This window comes from Ahaetulla prasina, chromosome 2 (genome assembly GCF_028640845.1).
Source record: "Ahaetulla prasina isolate Xishuangbanna chromosome 2, ASM2864084v1, whole genome shotgun sequence".
In the NCBI taxonomy this organism is placed as follows: Eukaryota; Metazoa; Chordata; class Lepidosauria; order Squamata; family Colubridae; genus Ahaetulla; species Ahaetulla prasina.
This window is the reverse complement of record NC_080540.1, coordinates 62,549,442-62,576,885: the sequence shown is the minus strand read 5'-3', so window position 1 is coordinate 62,576,885 and position 27,444 is coordinate 62,549,442. Positions and strand designations below refer to the sequence as shown.

Sequence of the window (27,444 nt, the reverse complement as noted above, 5' to 3'; positions counted from 1 at the left end):
GACTCTGACAGACTGCAGCTGCACTTCAATCAGCCCAGCCTTCAAGGTCGCCTCCTAGATCCCCTCTCTCTTACTATTTCAAATAGAAGGGGGAAGATTGTAAAGGGAAAACAAACCAATTCTCCTTGTTTTTCTAGCTTAGTCATCTAAGGCTTCAACTTTTTGTGGTGTGGCCTCCAGGGAATTTACCCCATTTGGGCTCCTCCTGGCATCACCCAATTAGACTCTTCTTCTCCTACCTTTCGGCTCAAGTTTTCTGCAGGCAACTGTGTCTAGGATTTCCTCTCCAGCCTTTCCCACCCTCCCCTTTCCCCCAAAACAGGCTTTCACATGCTGCTGGCTGCCACAGCATCTTTGGGCTTGCTTCTTGTATTTTTATTTTTGTCTCTTTTCGTCCTCTTTAACTTTTCTTTTCCCCATCTTCTAATACTTTGAAATCCAGCCCTACCTCTCCTGCCAGTCCAACAAACTCCCTTTTTGAAACTGGGTAGCTTTTAAAGAGAACGTTTCTCTTCTCTAAGCTAGGCCCTTCTTGATCTATCAGAGAGGAGAGGAAAGGAAAGGAAAGGAGAGTTTTCACCTCCACGCCCATCCTCTTATAGTATTATCTCTTTAACCAGAACCTCCTCCTTTGTTAATCGGGCTTAGAAGCAGCTCTGTTCACCTTATAGATCACAGAATTAAGCAGGATTATGAATTGTTCTAAAGGCATCACAATTTTTTTCTCACTCCTTTCAAGCAAGAGAGATCAGGAAAACAATGTGCAACAGGCTGAAGAAATAGGAGGGCCTGCCACATTATTTTTTTCTTAAAGGCAGGAAGTTGATTTTAAAGGGATGGGCTGAAAATAAATGACATCAGCAAGATGTATAAAAGTGAAAGTATTCTCTAGAGCGGGGTGTCAAACTCACGTTGTCATGTGACGTATCGGGACTTCCCCCCTTCGCTAAACCGGGCATATGTGTGGCCAGTGTGTGATCCCTCTGGCCCATGGGCTGAGAGTTTGACAGCCCTACTCTAGAATAAAATTCCCCATAATATTTAAATTATCTAAATTCTATTACATGGCTTTTAAAATGTGAAATATTTGCAGAGTAGGATCCACTCACAGGAGGAGTTCTTAATAGTCAAATCTTTCCTCCTTCGTTTTTCATTGAAGCTGAATAGCTTACGTTTGCTGAATCTGAAATGCTTCCTTCCTTCAGCTTCCAAGACTCATTGTTGACAGAGAAACTTGTTTTGGCAAATATTATAATAAGTTGCATTATCTCATTTATCTCCACCCAAAAAGATAAGTTTTCATTTTCTATTATAATTTTACTAGCATACTTTAAAAAAATAGACTCCAGAACTCCCGATTAAAATGCTAGGAAATGAAGTGTTTGAAGTTAGATCTTTGTATTGAGGGCATATTATTTGGCTAGTAAACTACCTGATGTGTCGACTGTAATACTTGAGTAGTTCCAGGCTTGTCGTGACAGGTAGGAATCCGCACCTTAGAAAAAAAAACATATATATTCTTCATTTACTGCAAATGTTAACTTTAATTAGCTTTAAGCCTTCAGACATTGTTCAAGAAAGCAATATTTTGCTAGATTTACCCCTGTGAAAACATACTGCTCTAAACAGTTCCCTCTGTGTGTGTGAGTCAATTAAAAATCAAAATCTAGCAATACCAATTGAAACAGCTGTTTAAGTTGTTGATGAGGGGTAAATGTTCTGCTTAACTAAGTTCATCAAAGTCTCAAATATCAACTGAATAACCACTGCAGACTTCATTAAGAAATGAGATGCATGCTTATATCTCTCCCACAATAATCAATTAAATATAATGCTCAATTAAAAGGCCCCATACATCCTACAGAGGCAAACAAATGCACCTTTTTAAATGACAGGTCTAAATTGAAAACAATATTTAGAAACACTGTTCCTTTAGGATTTTACCTATACCAAGTTCTCCTTTAGGCACTCCTTTTCCTCTCTTACTTGTGCAAGTATGAAATAAATATACCTTTATAGGACTAAGAGTTTTTTAAAAAAAAGATGATACTGTTATACATAATAAACATATTATATGCAAAAACAGATATAGTTGGCTGAATTCAAGCAACAAACAAAAATGAAATAAATTTAAAATTACCTTAATTACAAGGCCCATAATGGGCAAATAGAGTGTTTTCCCTGGGACTGGCAGTGGCCATCGATCAATATCACTACAAGCTAAAGCAAAGGAGAAATAATCAGATTTGTATATAGAAGACTTCATTAACAGTGCTCCCTAACATTTGTGAATAAAAAGGTTTATCTACTGAATTGAATTTATTCAGGTTCATCTGATAGTTATCAGATGATCTTAACCAGCTGACAAACTGGCAACAGCATCCTCACAAATATGTCAGAGATAACAATTTTGAAGTCAAAGTCAGTGGTCTTCCACTATTCAAATTATAGACTGGTGAAAATTTATAATTAACATGTTTTTTTTAAAAAATATACAATATCACAAAACCATCAATATTACCAACCTGCTTCCAAGAAAGGTTCATTTTTCTCAAAATATTCAGGTGCAATTTGTCCAAGAACAGTATTAAATAAGTGGATATAAGGCAGCTTGCTAATCAGAACTAAAGACTATAAAAGAAGCAAAATAATTCATAATTAGTTCTTCCAGAGCAACTATAATTTATATTAAGTATCATATTAGTTCCTCACTAAATTCAGTTATTTTGCTTGTGGGAAGCCAACAGGAAATGTCAGAAACTGTGATTCTGACTGTGGCTCACTATGATATTGTAGTCGCAAGCTGAGTGATTGGATCATAATTATGTGACTTTGGATACACTACAATGGCTGAAACTCTGAGGACCGGTCATAAATCTCCCTCATTACTGCCATTGTAATTTCGAACAGTTGCTGAATGACTGGACATAACCCGAGGACTACCTGTATGTATTTACTTCTGGGGGGGGGGGGAGTGTATGTTCACAAGCAGACTTTATAACCTATGGTAATTAGAATCACCTATGGTGATTCAGGTGGGAACATTAAAATTAGATGATCTCACAATAGTTTAGCTATTTTTTAAACAATACATTTTAAAATATTCTTTATTTAATTTGAGGAACCATGGACTGCAGCCACCTCAGCTAATGTCCATGCATTTTTGATCGTTTCATGTATGAAAATAATGACAAATGTAGAACAGGACAATGGATAAGGTAAGGCAATCTGTTTGTTATGTTTTTGAATGCCTTTGAATCTGTATCCTTACAGTTCTTCTGACAGTATTTCAGAATTGCTTTGCCCTTGCCCATACCTCAAGAGTTGAGAGATGTGGACTGGCCCAAGATCACCCAGATGGTGATCTAAGCAGAACTAGAACTCATGGTCTCCCAGTTTCTAGTCTAATTCTTTACACCAAACAAGTTATCACTTATTTTGCTTACAGATACCTAATTTCATTGGCTATGACCCAAATATATACTGCGGATAGCACTGTGATTTATGTCTTCTAGATTTTCAGATTAGCCAAGGTAATGTGTTTATAATTGAGTGAATATTCACTCCTCAATCTTAAACATATTATAGGCAATATTTTCCACTGATTTAAATGGAGCTTATTTTTTTGTCTTGAATGTATTTAGAAGACAACCATGAACAAATCAGCTAAAACTAAATTTACCTTCTGAAAGTAACCTCGCTTTAATGTCCTGTCTTGTACTTGTCTAAAATACACATATCCATAAAAATACGCAGGATCCCTCTGTAAAGAAAAAGAAAACATTCCAAAACACTGAATACTTTCTGAGTAATTCTGTATACTTAGCAGATGTTCTTTAAGAAACTTCTATTAAAATCACATGATTATTATTCAGGATATTTAGGTACATTTTCAGACATGATGTCACTGTAAACATTTCATCAAACATATCTAGTTCATGCCTATGAAAATTAAGAACCTACAGGACTAACATTTCTATAATTATACAACATTCCCTACACAAATAGCCTATATAGGCCTTATGACCATAATGAAGCCTGCACATTACGGTCATAATTCACAACAATCATAAACTAGGTCACTTTTTTCAGTAATCATTAAGTGAATAGTCATGGTCATTAATTGAATCCATGGTATTTAAGTGAATGCTACAGGGCATTTTACTGAAAACTGGAAGTAAACACCAGCTTTGCGCAAAAACTGAATGATAAACTGTAGTCACAGAACCATGGGACACTACAAATGGCCAAAAATGCAGGCCAGTTGTCAAGTGCCAAAATGGTTCTAGGAACTTTGGAACTGGGCTATAATATCTTTAGAGGAGATCCATTATAAATTGAAATAATTGCTAAGCAGCTGGTTAAAAATTAAGAGGTACTTGTATTTTATATACTTTGTTTCTCAACATTTTTGATATTTACAGAAGAGAAACAAGTATTGTTACATAGATTATCTACAATGTGTGACAGTATTATGTCACTTATGATAAGCCTCCATAAAGGAAAAGCAATACTTCTCCTTTCCTCCTCTCAATTTAATTTGCACTATAGGCATTGTTGGACCACAAGTCTTTATCACTTTTACAGAATTGTAAATTTCATAATTATATGTAATGTTGAAGAATACTGCACTAAAAGTTTAATGTGTAGCTATTAAATAGTAAACAGAAGTGTTTTGAACTTTTATCCATTACAATTTGCCAGCCCCTGAAGAGCTTGGGTATGTCCTGAGACTAACTGGATATCAATAATTCCCAGAATCCTCAGCAAAGTTCAGGGACAAAGGGATCCCTGAAATCTAAAACAGCTGAATATAACAGCATTATAATCATCCCCCCAAAAAAACCTCCAATTGTAGACACTATTAAAGCTGTTTTAATTAGTATTTCAGCAGAAAGAATAATTAATATGTTCATGATTAAAAGTTTTGAAAGTTATTGGCCACATGATGTAGATCCCAACCGGCTCCTTGGTTCTCCGAGGAGCTGAGGGGGATGAAACGCCGGAGAAGACGCCTAGAGAGTTCCTGGAGGTCCAGCCGTTCAGAGGCTGATCGGACACTAGTTAGATCCTATACTAGGACCTACCTAGTGGCACTGAGGGAAGCGAGGCGTTGCTACGCCTCCTCCCTCATTGCGTCGGCAGATAACCGCCCAGCTGCCCTGTTTCGGGTGACCCGCTCCCTCCTTCACCAGGGGGAGCGGGATGACCCGTTGCAGGGACGTGCTGAGGAGTTTAACGGTTATCTATACGATAAAATCGTTCAGCTGAAGGACGGTCTGGACCAAGATTGCAGCGATTCGGACGGGACGTCTGAGGGCGGTCTTGGTGATGTTGTGTGGGATGAGTTTGACCCTGTGACTCCCGAGGACATGGACAGGTTGCTGGGTAGATTGAATGCCACCACATGTTTACTGGACCCGTGCCCCTCCTGGCTGGTGCTGGCCACTCAGGAGGTGACACGAGGCTGGCTCCAGGGATTACGAGCGCTTCCTTGTTGGAGGAGTCTTTCCGGCCGCCTTGAAAGAGGCGGTGGTGAGGCCCTCCTCAAGAAGCCTTCCTGGACCCGGCTGTTTTAGGTAATTATCGTCCAGTCTCCAACCCGCCGCGGCGAAGGTTGTAGAGAGTATGGTGGCATATCAGTTCCCCCTGCACCTGGAGGAAACTGTCTATCTGGACCCGTTCCAGTCCGGCTTCCGGCCCGGTTACAGCACTGAGACGGCTTTGGTCGCGTTGGTGGATGATCTCTGGAGGGCCAGAGGGGTTATTCCTCTGCCCTGGTCCTATTAGACCTCTCAGCGGCTTTCGATACCATCGACCATGGTATCCTGCTGCGCCGGTTGGGGGGATTGGGAGTGGGAGGCACCGTTTATCGGTGGTTCTCCTCCTATCTCTCCGACCGGTCGCAGACGGTGTTGACGGGGGGGCAGAGGTCGACCCCGCGGCGCCTCACTTGTGGTCGATTCTCTCGCCCCTTCTGTTCAACATCTATATGAAGCCGCTGGGTGAGATCATCAGTGGCTTCGGTGTGAGGTACCAGCTGTACGCTGATGACACCCAGCTGTACTTTTCCACACCGGGCCACCCCAATGAAGCCATCGAAGTGCTGTCCCGGTGTTTGGAAGCCGTACGGGTCTGGATGGGGAGGAACAGGCTCAAGCTCAATCCCTCCAAGACGGAGTGGCTGTGGATGCCGGCATCCCGGTACAGTCAGCTGAGTCCGCGGCTGACTGTCGGGAGCGAGTCATTGGCCCCGATGGAGAGGGTGCGCAATTTGGGCATTCTCCTGGATGAACGGCTGTCTTTTGAAGACCATTTGACGGCCGTCTCCAGGAGAGCTTTCCACCAGGTCCGCCTGGTGCGCCAATTGCGCCCCTTTCTAGACCGGGATGCCTTGTGCACAGTCACTCACGCCCTTGTGACGTCTCGTCTGGACTACTGCAATGCTCTCTACATGGGGCTCCCCTTGAGGGGCATCCGGAGGCTACAGTTAGTCCAGAATGCAGCTGCGCGGGTGATAGAGGAGCCCTCGTGGCTCCCGGTGACACCTATGCTGCGCCGGCTGCACTGGCTACCTGTGGCCTTCCGGGTGCGCTTCAAGGTGTTGGTGAATGTCTTTAAAGCGCTCCATGGCATAGGGCCGGGATACTTACGGGACCGCCTGCTGCTACCGAATACCTCTCACCGACCCGTGCACTCTCACAGAGAGGGGCTTCTCAGGGTGCCATCGGCGCGACAGTGTCGTCTGGCGACACCCAGGGGAAGGGCCTTCTCTGTGGGGGCCCTCTGGAACGAACTCCCCCCAGGACTTCGTCAACTTCCGGACCTCCGAACCTTTCGCCGCGAGCTTAAAACCTACTTATTCATCTGCGCTGGACTGGGTTAGTGTTTTAATGGGTTTTAATGGGTTTTAGTTCTAAATTTTAATTCTGGCCAATTTTAATAAGTTTTTTAATTGTATTTTAATTTGTATTTATAGTATTGTATTTTTACTTGGCTGTGAACCGCCCTGAGTCCTTCGGGAGAAGGGCGGTATACAAATTTAAATAATAAATAAATAATAAATAAATGATGCAGGACAATGCAGCAGTACACCAAGCAATGTCTTATCAGGAACAAAACTTAACAATTCTACTATTAAATACTGTCACAATAATTAGAATTTGAAAGACACTATAATGCCTGGACAAGATAAAACATCCTACTTTCCCAACCTTCAAGTAAATTGGTAGATCTCTGTCCAACTGATCCAGTAAACAGTGCCACGAAAGCTTTCTGCTAGAAGACTGACGAAACCTAAAACAAAATTGTGTGTTTCCAAGGCAACCTAAGCCAAAAAGGAAAGAGGAGAAAAACAGCAAAGGACTATACTGAGTCAATAATATTTAAAAAAGAGTGTATGTAACTAGCAGGTGCTTCTAACAAATATTATTAAGTTTTTAAAATACTCCTTAAATGCCAAACATAGTTCTAGGTAACTCCATGTGTAAAAATCAAACCTATAGTGTTTACATTTGAGAAAGGCTGAAGAAGCAGACAGTAGTGTTTTCTCCTAGAAGACTCTCTACTTGACAAAGTATGATGCTGTCCTCTCTTGTTGAATAAACACAAATACTATGGTTGCTGCAGATTGTACGTCTTTTTCTCTGCCAATAAGGAGTGTCCACAGATTATAGTAAAATAAAGTCTGGTGTGATCAAAGCTTTGCCTGTTTTTAGGTGCAACCCACATTAAAAAAAACACTCTGTGGATACCCCTGCTACTAAGAGAATACAGGTATCCAAGGCTGTGACCACTTCACACGCCTCCTGCTTTCTATAGAGTTCCCTTTTTGTGCCCTGTTGGAGTTAATTAGCATCTAAAGAAGACCCAAGTAAACAGAGCAAATTATCCTCATTTTAATGCCTAAAAGAGAGTAATCAGTGCCGCTACTCTAATTCTGACTATTTTTCCCCATTGTCCTGCCTACTACTGCTGTGGTACTGTATGACTGTTCATCTCCTTCTGCCTAGATGGCTTAAGAAGAACCTGTAACAGCTACTGAATTTGAGTTGCCAATTAAAATCATTGCAGATTCAAGCTTTACATCAAAATATTTCAGGGCAGCACTTTGTAGGAAGCACCATTTTAACTTTAATGTGATTTCAACTTCATTTCAAATCACATGAAACTGGAAATCCATACACACTTCACCAGACAAAAGTTTCAAAAAATACCAAGGTATTTTTTAAGTATTCTAAAAGCTGAAAAATGAATATATTCCACCTAAATGCTCATCATGTAAATTCATAGTTATCAAGATTCACACTACAAAAGTTTATACGATTGATGGCTGCACAGATTTCAATATTTAAGAATCACCTATTTGTGTAAACGTCTAATCATATAAATTAAAAACCATAAGGTAATAACAAGCCTTTTCTTTAGCATCAAGCTGATCCTCCAAAAATACATTTCACTAAAATTGTTAAAATAGTGAGACGGGTGGCATATAAAGTTAATAAACAAATCTGATTCTTAACAGAAATAATCATTTTTAAAATGAAATCCCACTTTAGCATCTTTTTTCACAAGGTGGAAATAATTTAAATTCTCTTCATAAATACCTAGATAAAATAAGATGAGAAGCCAGTTGGGACTTACATAATTTGATGAAATATTCTTGAAACTTCATTAAATTATTATCATTCAAATTAATTCATATCCAATATATCTGAGCAACCAATTTTAATCCAAAAAGTTAATTCAATCAAAACTATTTCTGGTGAAAGGATTACAGGAAAAAATATCTTTATCTCAAGTAACATATAGTCTAAATACCAATAAATAATTGCAACATAGCTTGACCAAGGCAGTATGCTTGCATAGGAGTACTCATACAAAATAATGAATTCTTACACTCTTAGTTTGAAACATTTTGTGATGGAACATTTATACTTCACCTTAATTATAGTATTTGAAAAAAGTAAGAAACTGCCATGCTTTTTATATTAAACTTATAGCATTCTTTTGATTTATAAAAGATTTACTCTTTTATAAATCAAAAATAAATCATATCAAAAGATTTACTTTTGATTTACTCTAACTTGGGCTTCAAACAGTTTTTTTTTTTTTTAATGGTGGGGGGAAGCTGGATAAGTGCTCTTTTTGAACCATCCTGTCTTTAAAAAAAGCAAAAGCAAGCTGGGGAAATTAAGAGGATTAGGGGAATGGCTGGATCAATTTAACGGATTAGACTTCTGGAACTTGTTATAATATGTATGGGAAATTCCAAATCTGCTCATCAAATTCAAAAGCTCACCAACTTGGGTCCTAGGCTACTTAATGCCCCAAAACTGGGTTAATGAATGCTGTTGAAAAAAAAGACTGTTATGAAATTGTGACTTGTAATCACAAGATGCTTATAATTTCATTAAACTCAAATTTAAGATTTAGTAAACAAGTCCTTTTTCATCTAAGGACACTTGGGAGTCTAAGCCAAGTCAAACCCTCTCAAGCATATTCTAGGCCTTTTCCTTAGAGGTTCTATTCACATTTTCACAATAATGGTAATAAATATTACTTTCATTTTTGAAAAATTAAAAATAGCCTAAAAATATTTACCAAATTGCTGGCAAAAAAAGAAACAACTGACAAATATTTTACATTATTTAAAAACATTTTAATACATTCAATAATGTATAAACAGATTTATTTAAGTAACCTTATGTAGCTTTATGCTTAGGTCCCAATTTAAACTACTGCTCTAGGCTACGGATTAATCTGAATCCTTTTGAATATTGTAAAATATTCTTAGCTGCTGGTATCCACAGTTAACTATAATTATGCCAAAATGACACAGGTACATGTTCTGATGACTCACAGCATTTGAGTGATTACAAACATGTAATTTGCTTCTTCTCATTTGTTTCCTTTGGATACCCACATTCCTAATTATCATTTGTAACGTTATGTGTTGCCCTCAAAACAGTATAGTCATCTTAAGATAGTTCAAGCAGCCAAAGAAACTCTACATAGTTTGAATATATATAAAATTTCTAAAATGAAAATTAAGAAATTTATCATATAAAATATTAAATAATCTCACAGTTAAAATCTGTAATCAGTTAGAGCCATCAACCACAATTCCTCATGTAAAATTCCAGGTTTGACCACTACATATACTTCAATAATTGTTTTTCACATGCACTACAAGCATGCAATTTTAAGCTATTGCTAAGTGATTTCTAATCATTAAGATATCTGCAAAATTCTTACTCAGTGCAAACTTAAATTATTTTATTGAATGGACATAAGTTTCCAATACTATAGTGTACACATTATTTAGGAGCAGATTTCACCGATTTCAATAGGACTTGCTTCTGAATAGATTACACACAGAATTGTACATGCAATCTTTGTGTCTAGGACATTTGCTATATCTGTATTGGAGGGGAGGTATCAATGAAATAAAAATGACAGGTGCAAAAGTGCAGTTGAAGCCCCACCGCTTTTGATCCTTTTGACATATGCTGCATACATGAAATACATTAAGAAGGGGCAAGGCTTTGATTGCCACACTGTCCCTACCATTTTGATGTTATTGATCCTCCTCTGGATGCTTCTTTTTGCAACTCTGCATTGGTACGGTTGAGTTTACACTCAATGCTAAGTTATGGTTTGCTTAACCACAATTATTGACTGGATTAAAGCTGGCTGGATTTGCACAACATGCTAGGTCATAGTTTACAACCTGAATGGCTTTTCATAATATGCAATATTACAAAAAATCAAATAACTTTATGGCTTAGTACAATGTATGTCTTAAGGCTATCATGAATATCAGTAGGACTTTGTGAAGCATTGAGAGGAAGCTTCTGGAGCAAGCAAAGTATTTGTCAAAATTTCCTGCTAGGAGTATTGTGGCTGCCACATTTCTTAGAAGCTCATCATTTCCAGGTCTTCAGGGCAGAAATGTGCATGTGCAGAAGGCACTTCTGCTGGAAAAGGCTTCTAACCTGTGACCCTGAACTTTTAAGAAATGCAGCCTTCTGAATACTACAAGCAGCTGTGGAGAAAATCCTCTTCCAAATATTTTACATAGTTCTGGCATCCAATTACACCTTCTACACAACAGCTTCCTAGATTTTGACTGTCTGTGAAACACTCAGATAAAAGGGTACTTCCTAACACTCATACTTCCCTTCATAAAACTGAGAAACAAAGATAAAATAAAAACAGTTGTTGCACAGTTCTAGCAAACAGAAATATTTTATACAAATATATATGTAAGTAACATACATATCTGATTACCTGAATTGGAATCTGGGAAAGACAAATAGCAAATATTGGTTTTCTAGGGGAGAAAAATAAAAGTTACATTTTGGAGGGGAAAATATATTTTATAAATGTCTTCTTAATGGTTTTACTCACCTCTTTATCTGTAAGTTTTGAATGCTGTGGATATATAACCTGTAAATGAGAATTTTCATCAGTCCAGAAAAGAAGGTATTCTATTAATTTATCACATAGTACACAGGACAAGGTATCAATATGACTGAGTCCTGGTTATTACCAAAAAGTAGCACACAACTGCTAACCTATATTCCTAATTCAAAGATACTATATATTCAACACCAAATACATCCAATAAGATTTTTCCAAATTAATATTTCCCCAAGCAGTTCCAACAGCATTGTCAATTAAAAACTTGGCATGCTTAACAGATTTTATAACCTATTTTCATTAGCTTCCTAACACAGTTTAATACTTCACCTTAATTATTATAGTATTTGAAAAAAAGTAAGAAACTGCCATGCATTTTATATTAAACTTATAGCATTCTTTTGATTTATAAAAATGCCTTTTACTCTTACTTGGGCTTCAAACAGGTTTTTTTTAATGGGGGTGGGGGTGGGACTGGATAAGTGCTCTTTTTGAACCATCCTGTCCTTAAAAAAAGCAAAGGCAAGCTGGGGAAATTAAGAGGATTAGGGGAATGGCTGGATCAATTTAACAGATTAGACTTCTGGAACTTGTTATAATATGTATGGGAAATTCCAAATCTGCTCATCGAATCCAAAAGCTCACCACCTTGGGTCCTAGGCTACTTAATGCCCCAAAACTGGGTTAATGAATGCTGTTGAAAAAAAAGGCTGTAATGAGACTTGTGACTTGTAATCACAAGATGCTTATAATTTCATTAAACTCAAATTTAAGATTTAGTAAACAAGTCCTTTTTCAACTAAGAGTTCTCAGAGCTAATACTTAATAGTGGGTTGGGATTTGTTTATACAAAACAAATAAAAATGGGGCTAAGTAATCTTTTTACTGTGTGGTTGAAAATTATAGCAATTGAAATTTTTGAAGGGTTTCAGATTAGGAAACACCACTATATTACAAAAGTGATACAGTGTGAGAAAACTGTATAGTTTTCAATTTGTAACATAGATCTACGGGGACATTTAGTAAGTAGAGACCAGAGCAAATAAGAATGGTAAGTTTAATGATATATTAAATGTCAATCTAAATTTATCAATACTATGCTGCATTGAATAAAATTACCCTTTATCCCTATTCCTTTTCAACAACAAAAACCATAGTTTTATTTCCAGCTAGCCCAGTCCATAGCAAACTCATATCTAGTATCTAGTACTTGAGGCCGTTCGGGTCTGGATGGGGACGAACAGGCTCTGACTCAACCCATCCAAGATGGAGTGGCTGTGGATGCCGGCGTCCCGGCACAGTCAGCTTACTCCATCGCTGACTGTGGGGGGCAAATCGTTAGCCCCCAGGGAATCGGTGCGCAATTTAGGCGTTCTCCTGGATGCACGGCTGTCTTTAGAAGACCATTTGATAGCCATCGCCAGGGGAACTTTTCATCAGGTTCGCCTGATTCGCCAATTGCGCCCTTTCCTGGACCGGGACGCATTATGCACGGTCACTCATGCCCTCGTCACTTCCCGTCTGGATTACTGCAATGCTCTCTACATGGGGCTCCCCTTGAGGAGCACCCGGAGGCTCCAACTGGTGCAGAATGTGGCTGCGCGGGGGATTGAGGGAGCTCCTCGTAGCTCCCATGTAACACCTCTCCTGCGCAGGCTGCATTGGTTGCCGGTGGTCTTCCGGGTACGCTTCAAGGTGTTGGTTATCACCTTTAAAGCGCTCCATGGCATTGGACCGGGATATTTACGGGACCGCCTGCTGCCGACAGTTACCTCCCATTGTCCGATACGTCCAGTGCGCGCTCACAGGGAGGGTCTTCTTAGGATGCCGTCGGCTAGTCAATGTTGGCTGGCGGCCCCCAGGGGAAGGGCGTTCTCTGTGGGGGCCCTGGCTTTATGGAATGAGCTGCCGGTGGGACTCCGTCTCCTCCCTGACCTCCGGACCTTTAAGTGCGAGCTCAAGACTTTCTTTTTTCACCAAGCGGGGCTGGCCTGATTGATTTTAGTATGGGGGTTTTAGTGGGTTTTAATAGGGTTTTTACCAAGGTTTTAGTTTTGATAAATTTTAGCTAATATTTTAAATTACAGCGATTGAATCAGTTTTTTAAATTTGATAGTGTATTTTAAATTTAAATTTAAATCTTTGTCGTTTTATTGGCTGTACACCACCCTGAGTCTTCGGAGAAGGGCGGTATAAAAATATAAATGAATAAATAAATAAATAAATAGTAAACTAAGTTTGGAAATTAACTGGCCTGATTAAAGCTGATTCATATTTAACTCCTGCCACAGGCTCAATTATTCCTATCTGAAATACAAAACCTACCCAGTATAAATCACAAATATTAGCTTAATACAAGTAGCAACATACAGAACATTATACTTTCAATGTGGCTTCTAGGCAATTCAGTTGCAACCGCATATTCATTCAAATCCCAGATTATCTCCCATTTCTCTTCTAACTCTGTTCCATTCTTCATTGGCTATTCTCATCCCTTAACGTATGGTATGAAGACTAGAAGGCATGAACAGAAGAAAAGCAAGACCTGCAAACTGCTGCCCCTGTGATTGCACCGCTTATCCTGGGAATTTAATTAAACATAAACATATCTTCATATCTGGAAGGCTTAATAAGTAAGCCTTAACTGTGGAATAATCATCAGCAATAAAATGCAACACGTGGGATTGTTCGTGCAGGGATGATATTTTTCAGGGATGTCTCTAAAAATTACAGCCATTCTGAACACCACATTTGGACCAAAAAAACCACCACCACCCATATCAATAGATCATTACCAAAAATGCCATGAGCAACCTAGAGTTCTTCAGAAGGGGAGAAATGAAACCAACAGGCAAATCTATGGGAAAGGAGGTTCCCCTCCCCGAAATGTATGTTTATTTTCCATAAAAACGCCGCTTGTATTAAAAGACCTGCGACTCCAGGCAGAAGGATTCGTTATCATTTCAACGGCAAGCTTTCCCTCCCCACCCCCCCACCCCCACTTCTGGCTTAACTCCACACGAAGCGGCGGTGGCCCTGGCTGCTATTTTCAGCGCTGCAGATCGGAAAAAACCGATGCGGAATTCTTGCGCTAGTTGTTCGGTGCACCCCGAAAGGGAGAAGAACAGAGCCTCTCCTCGCTTTCGGGATGCCTGGCCTCTGCAACGCACCCAAACACCGTTCGGCGCCGTCTCAGCGGTCCGTCTCTAATAAAAGCACAAGGCAAGAAAAGACTTCTTTCTTCCCCGGGCGACCTTCGCGTAGGAAGCCGGGGAAGGGAGCGCCGCTTCTCCGCAGAGCAGGACGTCCTGCTTCGCCCGAGGTCTGGCTTGGGCGGGCTGCATACCCGACCTAGCCCTCGCCGGGTGGAGCGAAGCGGCGCAGCGCGTCACCCACCTCCACAGCTTGGCCGAGCTCCAAATCAAAGCCCACCACGCACACGCAGTGCAGCCAGGCCGAGAAGCGGTCCCACGGCAACACCGGCGGCGGCAAGGACGGACTGGGCGAGCCGTCCTCGGCTTCCTCCGCCCCCGGGGAATCCGCCAATCCTCCGCTTCCGCGCTCGGCCGGCTTCTGCAGCGACATGGCGCTCGGCAGGGTTGCACCGGCCGCTCCGTCGCCGCCGTCTCTACTACAACCGGCAGAGCTCCTCTCGCCCTCAATTTAAGACGCGGCGGTGTCTCTTCCTAGCCCCGACTCCGGAGGCAGAAAGACGCGCATGACGCACGTCTCCTCGGGGCCACCGCCTTCCCCCGCTCTCGGTGGGAAAATCCACAGCGATTCGAAAGGAGGGAAATGGAAGAGTCCAAATTTAAGTAATGAGGCGGGGGGAGGATGGAGCGAAGGGAGGGAACTGAGTTAAAGCTGCGCCGAAGAAAGGAAGTTTCTAACCCAGTGCGGTACAGAGGGAAGATGTTGAAAGGTTCTCTCCCCTCTCCCTTTTGATGGAGTGCAAGATACTTGGCAAACAGCAAGGGTGGTACGGATGCAGGGAAAAGTCCTTTTGTTTTCAGCATCTTCTCATTTCAGTTCAATCCAGAACGTGTGGATTTAAATCCCACGTATTGTTTCTTAAATCCAAGCTGGAGCATTGGTACTCCAGCTCGGATAAGATAAGATAACTTCATTGTCATTTTTTTTTACTGCCAGCACACTGCCCCACATTAAAAATGAAATTCTTTTGCCTGCTCTCAAGAGAAAATGTATATCTACCCAAACATATACATTTCACACACACACACACACACATCACTGGTGAAATTCAATTTTTTTTACTACCAGTTCTGTGGGCACGGCTTGGTGGGTGGGGTGGGGTGTAGCTTGGTGGGCATGGTGTAATTAAGTACTTAAGTGTTTTCTAGGCTTTGGTAAAGTGCATCAGCATCACAGCTGCAGCTATTTACATGCATAGAAAATGGTTTTGTGTGGCTAAATATTCCCTGGAGATAGTTTACTTACTGCTTCTTCAGGCCCTACATGATACAGTTAGTTTTCTAATAAAATAAATGGAAGTTGTTTTTTAAGCATTCTGGTTGGTTTTCCAAAAGGTTAAAATGTGATACACTGAATTGTTGTGCTAAATGAGCCATTTATTTGTATGGTTTGGGCTTAAGAGTGCTGCATCAGCAGGGCCAGTCAATTCTGAAACTATGTTCAGGGCTCAGTCTGCTTAGGGAATCCACTCATTTGATTGAAACACAAACCGAAAAACCATCTGCATGATATACTTACTTATCCTTGAGTTATTTAAAAAAACAACTCAATTTTCTAGATTGCCATGGTACATTGGACCATAAACTAAACATATTGTCATGGCAATAGATGCATAGCATTGTTTCCTCAAGTTTTTCTACATCATTCCTGAACAGTAGATTTGGGTAAGAGAATGACTGGCCCAAAGTTTTTATTTCTATGGCTAAGGCACTTCTCTAATATAAATCACAATCACTTAATAATGTAGATATGGACATGTTTAGGGAATTTCCCCATAGCATTTGTGGCCAATGGTTGGTTATAATAGCAATAGCGCTTGGGCCACTTTATTCATTGCTGAATATAGTATTCAGAGAATTTTCCAGAAAGGCATCCTCATTAAGGTTTCGTGATTGTATCTGTGTCATTTAGGATTAAAAGTTCACGTAAAAGTCAACCTAAATCCCATAGTTGGAAAGGGAAATAACAGATTCTGGGATAGTTGGAAATAATTTACATCTGCAGCATAGAAGTGCTATGAGAGAATCTGCCTGTGATCTATAATAATATGTTGTAAATAATAGTGACTGTGAGTAACAAACATGGTTTTGGATCATGTGTACTTTGCATATTGAATTTACGAAATCTTATTTCAATGAATGGGACTTGGAATTCACTTGAGTTCCACTGTGGGTGTATATTGGTTCAAGAAAAATTATCATTGCAAAGTAATTTGAAATTTTCCCCTTGTATTGATGGAAATGAAGCTTCTTTCAGAATACAGAAGAACAGAGTTGGAAGGGAGTTTGGAGATCTTCTAATTCAACCCACTGCTCAAGCTGATAATTCCATCAACACTGTCAAACTATTTACTGAATCTGCACTACTATTAATCTTCTCGTAGTTCCCATCACCAATCTCTTTCCAGATGCAGTCATTGATATACAGAGAGAAGAGAGTGGGGAGAGCACACAGCCTTGGGGGCCCCCTGTACTAATTGTACAGGTATCTGATGTGATTCTGTTTAGCTTCACCTGCTGGTTCCTGTTTGTTAGGAAGCTTGTGATCCACTTAGAAGTCTGTTCAGGTAAATTACTACAATTTTAGAATTCTTGAGAATGAAAGTGGTACTGGATCTACTTGCACTTTGTGCAGTTTATGCTTTTTCTTTCCCTTTTGTAATACAAATGAGGTTTTTTTTTAAAAAAGCAAAATTATTTTTTAAAAACAAACAAACAAGAAGTACAAGAATAACAAGTCAGCAGCAAATCAGAGCTGATTTTGGTTTCTGCATCATCTGACACTATTCAAATGGATAAACGACTTACTCATTGCTGGCACCAGATGGAGCTTAATGTTTACTATCAATGTGAAATGTCAGAGGATAAAAAGACTAAGGCTTCTTAATAATGAAATCCAGTGATGAATGAGGACATCAGGTTAAGCCAGGGGTTGTTTGCTAAGCCATAAGTATTGGATTCAGAAAACACATTAAGCTAAAGTCATGTAATAAGGTGGAGTGTAATATTATAATAGGACTAAATTATAAAATAATTGACATCCAGCATACAAGCTGCATTAAATAAATCTGAACAAATAAAAGGACTATAATAAGATGAAATGTATATTACAGGTATTCTAGTTTCTGATAATCCTTCTAAAATTGCATTCATGATACATTATCAATTCCTGCTATTGTTTAGTCAAAGTAATTTTATTGTTAATGTGCCAGGTTGTTAGCCTTTCTAGAATGGAATTCAGTTGAGAGGAATTCTTACAGCAATAATAATTTATATTTCTATCTTTCAATCTACTCTTTTATTTCAAGTAAAAGGTTTTTTCCCCACCCATTTATAAATGTTGCATTTTTCAAGGACTGAAATCATTAAATATTCAGCACTTTAAAAGCAACTTACAATCAACAGTTAAAACTTTACAATTTTAAACATATGGCTGAGACCCATTACAGTTACACCTTTCATAGGGAGAATAGGGAGGAGCAATGCCATGGACTGTAGTTGCTAAGGGCATACTGTACTCCAAAGCGTAGACAGGCCTGGGAGGAAGAAACGGGCAGAGTCAGAAAGCTAACAAAATTTGATTTGCTTTCAAGTTTGATTTTAAAATTATTATAATTTAATATAATTAAGTGTAATTAAAACTTATTACTCCTCATGTTCTTTTTTTATCACCGTACAGTACAGACAGACAACTTGAATTTAAAATGATCCCCTCCCTCCTGGGATAAAAGTCCTGTGTAAAGCTCAATTTTTCAATCTTGGATCACCAATTCTAGCTGAAACCAATCCTAGAGAGTCCACACACCACCCATTAGATGTATGTAAAAAGCATGCTCCACAAGTTGCTAGTTGGAGACCCTGTTCCTGAAGTTAGGCTCTTGCTCCTGTACCAGCCTCTCTGCTGCATAGGAACTTCCATGCCTAAACTCCTTAGGGCCATCTTAGGCCTGTCTGTGGTGTTCTCTAGGATTATGGTTCTGGGGGACTTCATTTTGCCATCTCTGCGGCAGATGTCTGAAATAGCTGAGGAGTTCATGGCTTCCATAATGGCCCTGGGCCTTTTCCAGGTCCTTGTATTGTACACCGCTCAGAGTCCTGCTTTGAGAGAGATGGGCAGTTCAGAAATGTGAAATATAAACAAATAAAATAATGTTTTACCAAGTTTTCTTTCAAAGCGGGTAGTATCAAATCTTCCCATCACTGTGCGTATAATAATATTGCCATAGTAATCATATATTGAAATAATCTTCAGTAGCCTTTTTCTAGCTGTTTATCCATTAATCCTAAAAAATCCTATTACTCTTCTACATTGTTCTGGAATTGTTCTAAACTTTAAGCAAAATACTTTTTCTGTCAGTTCCAGTAGCGCTAAATTGTCCAAATCTTTCTCCATCTCTCTGTTTATAACTTCTGCTTATTTTCCAAAATTTCCACTTGGTCAATAATTTGTTTTAAGTTTTTAGCCAGTTGTACTACAGATCCTTCAATCTTCTGTAGGAAGTTAGCACCCACCTCTCTCCTAGAAGAATGAAATATTTTAGAAAATATTAAAAAGGCAGAATATTATATTTCCCTGGATGAGAAATGGAGAAACATGTTTTAAAGACAAAGCAGCTCCTACCTTACTGCTTCCCCCCCTCCTTTGTCAATGGACCAGAGGCAGAAACCCAATCCCCCCCACACCTTTGTCAATGGACCATCATCTGCAACACAATAGGACCTATCTAGCAACAGAAACTCACCACATGGCACCTGGGAAGATGACAATCAGCCAGCAAGGCTAGCTAAGCCCCCCCCCCCGGGAGTCTGACAACCAATCAGGATACTCTTCCTGTGCCCCAGGAAGTTCAAAGCTCAGAAAGGGCATAAAACCAAGGCACACTCAGCATCTCGCCCCTTTTCTGTTCAGGAACTCAAACCATGTGATCCTCTCCACCATTAAACCATCTTTCCAAGCAGTCTCCATGTTTCCAGTCTTTTTCCCCACTTGGAACTGAACCCAGAAGGACATTTCTTCCAACATTTCTTAACTTCTTTCAAATCTTTTTTTTATTTCTACAAGTCCTTCTTCCACTTTCTTTTTAATCACTGCAGCAGTGGTGGGTTTCAAATTTTTTTGCTACTGGTGGGTGTGGCATGGCTTTGTGGACGTGGCTTTGTGGGCATGGCAGGGGAAGGATACTGTAAAATCTCCATTCCCACCCCACTCCAGGGAAAGGTTACTGCAAAATCCCCATTTCCTCCTGATCAACTGGGACTCGGGAGGCAGAGGATAGATGGGGGCGGGGCCAGTCAGAGGTGGTATTTACCAGTTCTCTGAACTACTCAAAATCTCCACTATCAGAACAGACTTGTAAGTGGATCACAAGCTTCCTAACAAACAGGAAGCAGCAGGTGAAGCTAAGCAAGATCACATCAAATACCTGTACAATTAGCACAGGGGCCCCCCAAGGCTGTATGCTCTCCCCACTTCTCTCTTTATACCAATGACTGCATCTCCAATGATCCATCTGTTAAGCTACTGAAGTTCGCAGATGACACAACAGTGATTGGTCTCATTCGAGACAATGATGAATCCGCATATAGACGAGAGGTTGAACGACTAGCCTTGTGGTGCAACCAAAACAATCTGGAACTGAACACACTCAAAACCATAGAAATGGTGGTAGACTTTAGGAGAAACCCTTCCATACTTCCACCTCTCACAATACTAGACAACACAGTATCAACAGTAGAAACCTTCAAATTTCTAGGTTCTATCATATCGCAAGATCTAAAATGGACAGCTGACATCAAAAACATCATTAAAAAAGGACAACAAAGAATGTTCTTTCTGCGACAACTCAGTAAGCTCAAACTGCCCAAGGAGCTGCTGATTCTACAGAGGAATTATTGAGTCTGTCATTTGCACCTCTATAACTGTCTGGTTCAGTTCTGCAACCCAACCAGAAAAACACAGTCTTAATAGGATAATTAGAACTGCAGAAAAAATAATTACTACCAACCTGCCTTCCATTGAGGACCTGTATACTGCACGAATCAAGAAGAGGGCCGTGAAAATATTTACAGACCCCTCACATCCTGGACATAAACTGTTTCAACTCCTACCCTCAAAACGACGCTATAGAGCACTGCATACTAGAACAACTAGACATAAGAACAGTTTTTTCCCGAAGGCCATCACTCTGCTAAACAAATAATTCCATCAACACTGTCAAACTATGTACTGAATCTGCACTACTATTAATTGTCTCATAGTTCCCATCACCAATCTCTTTCCACTTATGACTGTATGACTATAACTTGTTGCTGGCAATCCTTATGATTTATATTGATATATTGACCATCAATTGTGTTGTAAATGTTGTACCTTGATGAATGTATCTTTTCTTTTATGTACACTGAGAGCATATGCACCAAGACAAATTCCTTGTGTGTCCAATCACACTTGGCCAATAAAATTCTATTCTATTCTATTCTATTCTATTCTATTCTATTCTATCGGTTCTTCAGAACTGGTCAGAACCTGCTGAAACCCATCTCTGCACTCATCTTTTTGCCAAATTCTTCAAACATTTTTTGAAATAAATCTGATGAAATGACCTCATCTGCAAGTTGTTCTAGTGAACCCTTGCCTCCTTCTCCTAATTTAGCAGCTTTTCTTGCAATTGTTATTGTGAAAAGCAAAAGTGTATTGATTTTTAAATTCTTGTTTTGTTCATCAAAATTTTAATGATTGGGCTTGTACAATGCCTTAAACTATAATTCATCATCATCATCGTGGGTGGGTTTGTATAACTTGCTAAACTAAAGTGAAACCACATTTTAAGTTACTGTGGTATGTGAACCAGATCATAAATATGCACACAAGTAAACTTTCTGTTTTCTCTCTGGCTCTTCACATGCCGTATGTTCTTATTCTGAAAAACAATAACATTTTACTGATAACTAAATTTTACTGCAGAACCACAGCTTCAGAACTATAGTGTGTGTGTGTGTGTGTGTGTGTGTGTGTGTGTGTGTGTGTGTTTTCTGATGCTTTCGCGGGTGTTTGTATGTAGGTCTTTGGTTATTCGGGTTTTCTCCCACGTAAAATTAGAAGTGTCTTGGCGACGTTTCGACGAAGTCTCATTCGTCATCTTCAGGCTGGTGTTTACAGCTTCGTGCTCCTAGAAGCACAAAGCTGTAAACACCAGCCTGAAGATGACGAATGAGACTTCGTCGAAACGTCACCAAGACACTTCTAATTTTACGTGGGAGAAAACCCGAATAACCAAAGATAGATAGATAGATAGATAGATAGATAGATAGATAGAGGTCTTGGCATTTTTGGGTCTTTTCCCGTGTAAGATTGAGAGTATCTTGGCGATGTTTTGACAAAGTCTCACTCATCATCTTCAGGCTGGTGTTTTCGGCTTCGTACTTCTGTGAGCTTCTTTTGCCCACAGAAGCACGAAGCCGAAAATACCAGCCTGAAGATGATGAGTGAGACCTCGTCGAAACGTCACCAAGGTACTCTTAACCTTACACGGGAAAAGACCCGAAAATGCCAAGACCTACATACCTATAACTGTAAAAACCTATGAAAACGTGTGTGTGTGTGTGTGTGTGTGTAGGTAGGTAGGTAGGTAGATTTTGGCATATGAATATATATATATTCATATATATATACCCATATATACCCATAGTCAGCTCCATAGGCTCACCTCTACAAAACCTAGCCAAATTTCTTGCCAAACAACTACAGCCCTATGCAGAATCCATCACCTCACACGTAAAAAACTCATTCCAGTTCATAGAGATCATAAAGAAACAAAACTTACAGCCCAGCGACCTATTCGTGAGCTTTGATGTCATATCCCTCTTCACCCAAGTGCCAATCAAAGAAGCCTTGACAGCTATCCAAAACAAATATAACCCCCCCAAGCACATCCTAGATCTGACCAACCACTGCCTATCCAACACATACTTCATCTATAATGGACAAAAATACAAACAAGTAGAAGGAGCACCCATGGGATCACCCCTCTCACCTGTCATTGCCAATCTCTACATGGAACACTTTGAAACCCAAGCTCTAGAAAAATCTGATCACAAACCAAACTCTGGCTCAGATATGTAGACGACACCTTCATAATCTGGCCACACGGGAAAGAAAAACTTGACAACTTCCTCACACACCTCAATAGCCTACACCCCAAAATACAGTTCACCATGGAAACAGAAGTTAATAACCAACTTCCCTTCCTGGATGTCTTAGTCTACAGAAAACCCAATGGCTCCCTAGGACACACCATCTACCAGAAGAAAACACACACAAACCGCTATCTGCACGCACTCTCACACCACCACCCAGCACAGATCAACTCCGTAGCCAAGACACTCATCTCCAGAACAAAATGCTTAGCTGATGAACAACATCTAAAACCCGAACTAGACACTGTCACTAACGTACTAACATCCAATGGATTCCAAAGAAATAAGATTACCAAGCTAATCCAAAAAGAACCCCCCACTAAAATCCAAGACAGAGAACAAGAAAACGGCACAGCCCTCCTCCCATATATAAAAGGCACCACAGACAGAATCAGCAAGATCCTCCACAAACACAACATCAAGACAGCATTCTGCACAAACAGAAAAATATCCACCATCCTAAGAAACCCCAAAGACAAAATTGAGTTAGAAAATCAAGGAGTATATGAAATCCCATGCACCGCCTGCCCCACCACATACATTGGACAAACCAACAGAAGAATAAGTGCACGCATTGAAGAACACAAGAACTCATTAAAAAAGAGGAACCAACTTCTTCCCTGGTCCAACACTTTAAAGTCACAGGACATGATATTGACTTTAAAAGACCAGAACTATCGCCAAAACTGAACACTTTAACAACAGAATAATCAGAGAAGCCATTGAGATAGAAAACGCCCACACAGCATGAACAAACGAGATGACACCTCCGCCTACCAGCCATTTGGAAACCCGCCCTTATTGACAAACGAGTCCCTAACACGAGGAATGACACCAGACCCACACTCACAAGGTCCACACAGGATGTCACCACCGCACATCCACCCAGAAAGCAGACCCAAACCCACACTGATCATAAAGCACGACCAAGGACCAGAAGCCAGACCGCAGCTGCAACATTAGCCATTTCAAACCCCTCCAATCCATTCATGCAGCAGACTGACACCCACTATGAAGATGTAGCACGACCACAAAGCCAAACAACAGCTATGCAGCTCACCAGCTCAAATCCCCCTGCAGCACAGACTAGACTGAGCACAACCAAGCCCCACCAACACAGGACACACCCCCAGCCAATCAGAGCACAGAAAAACCCCCATCCAATCAGAGCACAGCCAAGCTCCCACCCAATCAGTTCAAACCCCCACTAGCAGTTAAAAGGAAGAAACATTGCTCCCAGAAGCACGAAGCTGAAGCCTGAAGATGACGAATGAGACTTCGTCGAAACGTCGCCAAGACACTTCCAATTTTACACGGGAGAAAACCCGAACAACCAAAGACCTATATATATATATATATATATATATATATATATATATATATATATATATAATTTTTAACCAAGATCTATTGATTACTGTACTATACAAATCTAGTTTTAGCACTTTGAGATGCATTTGGCCAACATATTTCAAAGGGCATTTTTTCACTTTTCATAAGTCAAACTAATAGAATTTTTGGGAAACCTATAGCAGCGTGATACTCCTAAATCATTTTAATGTATGTGTCTTATCTAACCATTTTTTTTATTTCTGAAAGGATAAAAATAGGTATCCCTTCAAAAATGCTGATAATCAGTGACAATGTGCCAGGCAGCAGCAAAGTCTAACTAAGTTAGTGCAAGCAGAACTGGTTGTCCATAGTACAGTACAGATCTTTTAAAAATAAATTATTGTCTAATTTCAATATTTCCTTTTGGAGCAATTGATTTGCCTTAAGTCATATGATGCATAATGCTTTAAGAACTGACCTATTTTTGTATAAAGCATTATGAAATATTTCCATTAATTTAGAATCTAAACAGAGCTATTCAATTATATATTTTTAAATTTTAATCTACCCAAAACACACACACGCACACAGATTTATATTGAATTTTCTTCATAGCTGACTATAGCTGAATATCAACTCTAGAACCATTTTCGTGTGAGATGGCAATTCTCTTCTTTCTTTTATCATTTATTTGTGTGTGTGTTTAAAAAAAGAAGAGATGCTGTAATTAAAGAAGCAAACATGAAAATAACAATTCTACCCAGAAAAATGTACTCAGATCAGCACATCTGGGAAACATCCATTCATCAAAATATGCATTTTGGATAAATACAAACAACAGTGCAGGATTTGTATATGTCAAAGCGACCTTATTAATCTTTGTTGGAAACAAGCATGTTTGCTCAATATTTCATTTCATTTCATAACATTTCAAAACCACCCAAATTCAAACTTTTTTTACTACATATTATAATATTTTAAAATGCACTGCTACCAGTAGGAAATCTCATTTATACAAATATTGATGTTAATATTTGTATTAAAATAATATAAAATGTTTAATAAGGAAAAAACAGGAAACAGACTAATTTTTAATCTTCACGTTAAACAGTCAATTTAATAATCAACAGAGGGACTTTTGCAGAAAATGTGATTAGCCAGAAGGGACTTTATCTTAGTTAAGAATAATATGTTTAATTTTATGTTCCTAAAGGGGTCCATTTTCAATTTCTAACTTTTCTGTGTGCCTGCTACTATGGATAAGAATTATCAGAATTGACTCCTGATTTAGCCACTTGCTAAATATTTATGCAAATTAGTTTATATTCTAATCTCTACAAAGCTATCAGTTTTACCCTATAAGCTTTAAAAACATTTTTGAACCCTCCTGCAAATGTCTTCTCCTCTGCTTGCCACACAAGCAAGTTCCTGGGAACTTCTAATGGAATACTATGAAATACCTGCTAATGGAAGGAATGCTAATGTAGGCAGCTGCCTAGTATTTCTTATTTATTTATTATTCGAATTTTTATACCGCCCTTCTCCGAAGACTTAGGGCGGTGTACAGCACAGATAAAACATGGATACCAAAACACTTAAAATCCAATATTAGTTAAAAATCTAATTAAATATGCTGAGTTATTAAAATAAATATGTAAAAATTCTAAAAATTTCTAAAAACCCCCTAAAACCCTCAATAAAATCGTTAGGTCAGCCCTGCTTGATGAAAAAAGAAAATGTTGAGCTCATGCTTAAAAGTCTGAAGGTCAGGGAGAAGACATAGCCCCACAGGTAGTTCATTCCAGAGGGCCGGAGCCCCCACAGAGAACGCTCTTCCCCTGGGGGCCGCCAGCCGACATTGGCCGACGGCACCCTAAGGAGGCCCTCTCTGTGAGAGCGCACTGGACAATGGGAGGCTGTAGGTGGCATGACAGTCCATTGGAATTCTTCCAATTCAAATTCAAATTCAAACCTTTATTGTCAATGCACATCATGTGTATAAAGAGATTCGATGAGCCTCCCTTAGTGCAGCCCTCCAAACACAAAATATATCTCAATGACTCATAAGTGTAAGAAGAAAATCTGGGAGCGATGCACGGACTCCAGAGCCTCCAGAGGCGGATAGCAGAGAGGCAGAGGAACAGGAGGAGCCTGTTCCTAATGCACGCATGTGAAGAGCTGCCAGAAGGCAAGAGCAGCTAAAGCAAAAAGGACGACTCGGGAGTAAGGCCAGGAGATGATTGGCCCCTCCCATAAGGCTTAAAAGAGCAGTAACAGCTCTTGGGCTCTTTGTAGGAAAACAACATTGTTACATTTGTTTTGAGTCCTTTGTTTCTGAACTTCATGGGCCTTTCCCAAGAAAAGCCTTTGGCAGGTGCCAAAGCAGATAAAGGTTTGTGATAAAGGACTTTTTCTGAAGGACTTGTTTTGGAATTAATTTGGACTAAGCTGAGAATGAAATACTTCTCAGCTGTTCTAATAAAATATGTTTGTTTAGGACTGATTGTGTCTGGTAATAACTACTTGGGCCTAGGTCACAACACATACTAAGTAGTTACGGTGTTATGTTGCATTCAGAAGTCTGACAGCCCATGGATAGAAGCTATTTTTCAGCCTGTTCATTTGACGGGCTATGCTTCTATATCTCCTGCCCAATGGTAGGAGAGTAAAGAAGTCTGACTAGGCTGCGAATCATCCCTAAGGATTTTCCTCACCCTGCTAAGACATTGAGTCCTAGCAATTTCATCTAGTGAGGTCAGGGGACAGCCCATGATATTTTGTGCTATTCTCATCACCCTTTGAAATGTCTTTCTATCCGTGGCTGTCAAGCCAGCATACCATACCATAACTCCAGGGAATTATAAATGCTTCATTGTTGGAGGGGGTTTTCCCCGCTGCCTTGAAAGAGGCGGTGGTGAGACCCCTCCTCAAGAAGCCTTCCCTGGACCCAGCTATTTTGGGAAATTATCGTCCAGTCTCCAACCTTCGCTTTGTGGCGAAGGTTGTAGAGAGTGTGGTTGCATGGCAGCTTCCCCAGTACCTGGATGAAGCTGTCTATCTAGACCCGTTCCAGTCCGGCTTCCGGTCCGGACATAGTACGGAGACAGCTTTGGTCGCGTTGGTGGATGACCTCTGGAGGGCCAGGGATAGGGGTTGTTCCTCTGCCCTGGTCCTATTAGATCTCTCAGCGGCCTCTGATACCATCGACCATGGTATCTTGCTGCACCGGTTGGAGAGCTTGGGAATGGGAGGCACCGTTTATCGGTGGTTCTCCTCCTAT

At 39.9% G+C, this 27,444-nt stretch overlaps 1 protein-coding gene across 1 annotated transcript in view; it reads right to left on the bottom strand.

The window, feature by feature from the left end:
* Positions 1-15,189, bottom strand: part of DENND6A (DENN domain containing 6A) — a 37,868-nt gene extending 22,679 nt beyond the window's left edge. Inside the window, exons 1-8 of the mRNA XM_058166675.1 lie at positions 14,821-15,189; positions 11,413-11,451; positions 11,293-11,335; positions 7,215-7,327; positions 3,683-3,763; positions 2,526-2,631; positions 2,141-2,220; positions 1,433-1,495 (exon numbers count right to left, since the gene is read on the bottom strand). Coding sequence (XP_058022658.1) covers positions 1,433-1,495; positions 2,141-2,220; positions 2,526-2,631; positions 3,683-3,763; positions 7,215-7,327; positions 11,293-11,335; positions 11,413-11,451; positions 14,821-15,009 — 714 coding nt within the window. The 5' untranslated portion in view covers positions 15,010-15,189. The remainder of the gene's footprint in view (positions 1-1,432; positions 1,496-2,140; positions 2,221-2,525; positions 2,632-3,682; positions 3,764-7,214; positions 7,328-11,292; positions 11,336-11,412; positions 11,452-14,820) is intronic.
* Between the last annotated feature and the right edge of the window lie 12,255 nt (positions 15,190-27,444).